Source organism: Rhododendron vialii, chromosome 6a, assembly GCF_030253575.1.
Source record: "Rhododendron vialii isolate Sample 1 chromosome 6a, ASM3025357v1".
NCBI classification, from domain to species: domain Eukaryota; kingdom Viridiplantae; phylum Streptophyta; class Magnoliopsida; order Ericales; family Ericaceae; genus Rhododendron; species Rhododendron vialii.
In genome coordinates this window covers 1,396,820-1,402,436 of record NC_080562.1, presented here as the reverse complement: position 1 = coordinate 1,402,436, position 5,617 = coordinate 1,396,820, and the positions used below count along the sequence as shown (strand labels likewise).

At 41.4% G+C, this 5,617-nt stretch overlaps 1 protein-coding gene across 1 annotated transcript; it reads left to right on the top strand.

The window, feature by feature from the left end:
- The first annotated feature begins 3,771 nt into the window (after positions 1–3,771).
- On the top strand, positions 3,772–5,173 carry LOC131330891 (ornithine decarboxylase-like). Its single transcript, XM_058364636.1, has one exon. It carries the CDS (start codon positions 3,833–3,835, stop codon positions 5,063–5,065), a length of 1,233 nt encoding a protein of 410 aa, XP_058220619.1. The 5' UTR covers positions 3,772–3,832; the 3' UTR covers positions 5,066–5,173.
- Positions 5,174–5,617: the final 444 nt, after the last annotated feature.

Below are 5,617 nucleotides of genomic sequence, written 5' to 3'. Positions count from 1 at the left end.
CACATTGCATTAAAAACTGAACTGGACCTATGTAGTAACATTTGACGTAACGTTTAAGGATGAGTATAGATGCGTGAAGTATCCAAAGATGATTCTCTAGAATTAAGTTTCTTCTTTCAAGGACCCCAGTTGTTGTTAGCTTTCGGTTCCAGTTGATAGCAGAATAATTGACATGTATTTGATTTGTTTGGTTGTTGGTTTGTAGTTGATGGGTACGTGACAAAATGTATCCATTTATTGTAATCATTTTCAAATCAATTGTGGCAATACCAGTTTTTTCTTTTGGGGCCTAAATAATCTTTCAAGGTTCATTTTCGAATGCAACTTTAAATTCCCAAGGCGCGTTGAGAGAGAGGGGGGAGAGAGAGATTGCCTTTCTGCTTTCTCCCTCCCTCCCTCTCTCTTGTACGTTCTCTTCCCTTCTCTCTTTCGATTAAGTATTCTACCGTGGAACATTTCAAACTTGTATGGAGGTTTGAGGATGTGGAATTCCTGTGTTCTGTTTGTGTTTTATTCGAACGAACAGCCGTTGAGCTAGCTAGGAAATTTGTGGATCTTTGTCTACTGTTGGCTGGAACTGATCAAGTCTCCTCAATTTATCTGCATTTATGATTCACTTCTTATTGTTCTTGGTTGCATTTTGAAGTTACGGAACTGCTTAATTGGGAGACTACATCTTAGAGTTTTTGTATCTGATCATGGAATACCTACCTGGTGGAGATATGATGACTTTGCTTATGAGAAAGGATACATTGACTGAAGAGGAGGCCAGGTTTTACATTGCGGAAACAGTTTTGGCGATTGAATCCATTCATAAGCATAACTATATCCATACATAAGCAAAGTCATCATATCTCCACCAGGTAGGTATTCCATGATCAGATACAAAAACTCTAAGATGTAGTCTCCCAATTAAGCAGTTCCGTAACTTCAAAATGCAACCAAGAACAATAAGAAGTGAATCATAAATGCAGATAAATTGAGGAGACTTGATCAGTTCCAGCCAACAGTAGACAAAGATCCACAAATTTCCTAGCTAGCACAACGGCTGTTCGTTCGAATAAAACACAAACAGAATACAGGAATTCCACATCCTCAAACCTCCATACAAGTTTGAAATGTTCCACGGAAGAATACTTAATCGAAAGAGAGAAGGGAAGAGAACGTACAAGAGAGAGGGAGGGAGGGAGAAAGCAGAAAGGCAATCTCTCTCTCCCCCTCTCTCTTTCAATGAGCCTTGGGAATTTAAAGTTGCATTCGGAAATGAACCTTGAAAGATTATTTAGGCCCCAAAAGAAAAAAACTGGTATGGCCACAATTGATTTGAAAATGATTACAATAAATGGATACATTCTGTCACGTACCCATCAACTACAAACCAACAACCAAACAAATCAAATACATGTCAATTATTCTGCTATCAACTGAAACCGAAAGCTAACAACAACTGGGGTCCTTGAAAGAAGAAAACTAATTCTAGAGAACCATCTTTGGGTACTTGACGCATCTATACTCATCCTTAAACGTTACGTCAAATGTTACTACATAGGTCCAGTTCAGTTTTTAATGCAATGTGTCGTTCCAAGCGTCGAACCCTTGTTTAAATGACAACACTTTGCAATATTATAACAACTGGTATGGATGGAATTTACAACCTAACACATGTTATAGACCCAATAATCAATGGGAAATAATGGTATACTAGTGGAATTCATGTTCTCCAGTAAAAACTTTGCAATCCAGTTGTATATGGCTGAAACAAACCCTAATTTCGTAGTGGACCACAAAAAATCACCAATTTCGTAGTGGATCACAAACCCTCATTTTTAGGGGTCTCCAAATTTTGGAACCCTAAGATGGAGAATCTAGGGCTCATCGTGGAAGAGAGAGAGAGAGAGAGAGAGAGAGAGAGACGGAGACAAAGAGAGGGGGAGGGAGAGCGTTACCTCGACCAGAGAGAGGGGTCGTCGGGCGTGGGTCGTCGATGGAAAGAGAGGGGCGTCGGCGGCAGGGGACTGAGGGTTGTCGGCAGCGGGGGCTGAGCATGTCGGTCGGAGTGGCGGGAGGTGGAGTCGGAGTGGAGGGATGGTCTGTCATAGAGGATGGCTTGTGTCTGACATGAGAGATGGGAGGAGAGGGGGGAAGAGTGTAATCAGTTTTAAGTATGGGCTGGGATTTAATCTCAACCCTTGAAATAAAGGGCTGAGATGGGGTGTTTGTTTGGTTGTCTACAGATCTGCCCCCATATATATATATATTGCCAAATATAGATTTTATGCGATGAAATTACATTTTCTTCAACTAATGTCATGTACCATTTCAGCAATGAGCATTCAATTTCGTTGCCTTTGCTACCAAGGAAAACAAATTTCATCGACGAAAGCAAGCATTTGACGTAGACAATCGACTCTGCTGCCTACAATACGCATTAGGCGACGTAAACTCAATTTCATCGCCTTTTCCAATGACGAAAATAGATTTTGTCGCTGACAGATGACACGGTTTCGCGCACTTCAGCGACGATATCATTGCCGCTCGTGCAGGCGAAACCAATCACTGTTGCTTTCATAGCAGATTAACGCAATCTTGATTGGAGTAATATAAAAAGTAAGCAATACTTAAAAAGCCTTCGTATCCTTTCTATATATAGGACGCGGGGGCTCTGCTGCCCACCATGGGCAGCAATCCCTGCCCACACCTCACACACACTTCACACGGCACCGTTTTGGAAAGAAAGAAAAAACAAAACTCTCCGTTTGCAATCCTAAGAAGCAGAAACGTGATTATGAAAGTCCTAGAGTTAAAATTTAATTATGTTTCTTTAGAATAATATGATCAGAATAATAAGATCTTCGCGTCAATTCAAACGGATTGAAAATTGGAGCACTTAAATTTTTAATCATATTTTTTAATATAAAAACAGTCTAAAAAAATTAAGTGCGCTAATTTTTAATTCGTTTGAACAAATACGAAGATCTTATTATTCTGATCATATTATTCTAAAGAGATATAATTAATTTTTGTTTATAGGGCTCTCATAATCACGTTTCTGATCTACAGGATCCTAAATAAAGAGCATATACTTAATTATGAGAGCCCTAAAGACAAAAAATAATTATGATACTTTAGAATAATATGATTAGAATAATAAGATCTTCGTACTTGTTCAAACGAATTAAAGCTTGGCGTACTTAATTTTTTTAGACCGTTTATATATTACTCCCTCCGTCCCTTTTTAAGTGTTCTGCTTCGTAACTCCAACTTATTAAAAAGACATCATCATTATACCTTTCACGTCAACTTTTTCCTCTATTTTCCCTACTTATCCATCATCATTACACTTTTACTCACTAACTTTTCAAAATGGAATCTACTTTTAGGGCAAAATGGAAAATTCACCAACTTTTACCCACTAACTTTACAAAATGGACACTTATTAAGGGACAGCCCAAAATGGAATACTGGACTATAAAATAGGGAGGGAGGGAGTAAAAAATATGATTAAAAAATTAAGTGCTCCAATTTTCAATCCGTTTGAATTGACACGAAGATCTTATTATTCTGATCATATTATTCTAAAAAAACATAATTAAATTTTAACTCTAATACTTTCATAATCACGTTTCTGCTTCTTAGGATTGCAAACGGAGAATTTTGTTTTTTCTTTCTTTCCAAAACGGTGCCGTGTGAAGTGTGTGTGAGGTGTGGGCAGGGGCTGCTGCCCATGGTGGGCAGCAGAGCCCCCGCGTCCCTATATATATCCCCCAAAACCGCACAACAATTTTCAAACCCATCTGTTTTCGTAAAACACTTCCCATTTTTCATTTCAGCCATGGCGGCCAACACTAAAAGCCTCCAAATCATAATGGGTGCACCAGGGGTGAAGGGGAAGACGGTGACTGCCCTACCAAAAGACGGACTGACGGATCTCATACGCTCCGTTGTCTCCGAAAACCAAGATTTCAAAGAACCCTTTTACGTCCTGGACTTGGGTGTGGTAACGTCTCTCATGGAGAAGTGGACTCGCAGCCTCCCAACCGTCCGTCCTTTCTACGCGGTTAAATGCAACCCCGATCCGGCTTTTCTGGGAGCCATGGCTGCTCTCGGCTCAGGCTTCGACTGTGCCAGCCAAGCTGAGATCGAATCCGTCTTGTCTCTCGGGGTTTCTCCGGATCGAGTAATTTTCGCTCACCCGTGTAAAATTGAGTCTCACATCAAGTATGCCGCTGCGGTTGGTGTTAAACTAACCACCTTTGATTCAATAGGCGAAATCGAAAAGATCCGTAAGTATCACCCGGAGTGTTCCTTGCTCATCAGGATCAAACCTCCGGATGAAAGCGGCTCCATGTACCCGCTTGGGTCAAAGTTTGGTGCCCTTCCAGAGGAATTTGCTCCACTCCTTCAAGCCGCCCAATCTGCAAAACTAACCGTCTCGGGTGTCTCGTTCCACGTCGGAAGCGCAACCACCAACTTCAGCGCTTATCGGAGCGCTGTAGCTGCGGCAAAAGCAGTGTTCGACACTGCTTCGCAGCTCGGCTTGCCCAAAATGCTCGTGCTAAACATTGGTGGGGGCTTCACGGCGGGTCCAAATTTCGACCACGCAGCTAACGCTGTTAAATCAGCCCTCCATGAGTACTTCAAAAACGAACCGGATCTAACTGTCATTTCCGAACCGGGCATGTTTTTCGCCGAGTCCGCTTTCACTCTGGCGACTAACATCTTCGGGAAGCGCGTGAGGGGGGCGTCGAGGGAGTACTGGATAAATGACGGCGTTTATGGGTCCATGAACTGTGTCCTGTCCAATGTGACATTGAATGCCCCGTTTGCGTGCACCTCGAATCATGGTAACCCCACATGCCAAGGGATGAAGACTTATTGTTCGACTGTGTTTGGGCCCACATGCGCCGCCGTTGACACGGTGTTGAGGGGTCACCAGCTACCGGAATTGCAGCTGAACGATTGGCTGGTGTTTCCAAACATGGGGGCGTATACGGCAGCAGTTGGTTCTAACTTTAATGGGTTTAAGGCCGCGATAACTACCCACCTTGTGTATTCCAATCCATGATAAACGAATAGTCATGATCTGCACTCGCGCTATTGCTCCTTCCAAAAAGATTGTTCAATTCACAAAATAAGAACTTCAAAATAATGCATTTTTAATTGCAACTCAAAATTTTTGCATCAATGAGCTCCTTTAATTTATCAAAAGAAATTTTGAATTTTTCTCGACAAAAGTTCATTTCCTTGAAGTACTCGTTTTGCGAATCTTGACAATTTTGAAACGGAAAGAGTAGCATGTGTCAACCAGTGGCTGAATTGTTTAGTTGAGGTCAAGTAGGTCTATCCAATAAGTGTATTAGAACTAGCAAACCGCTGAAGAAGGAAAAAGTATTAGTTGGGCTTAGGGCACCGCCACGTAATATTTTAACATCTTTATTATCAGAAATTTTTGTGGGTCCAATACTAAATATACGAATTCACAAAAATGTGTGATGGATAACGATATTAGAGTATCACGTGGCAGTACCCAATGACTACTATTAAATAGTTACTCGTGAGTGAGAGTCAAAATAGTTTCAAAGGGTTGAAGTAGGAGTATCCAGTGGTGGGCTTATTC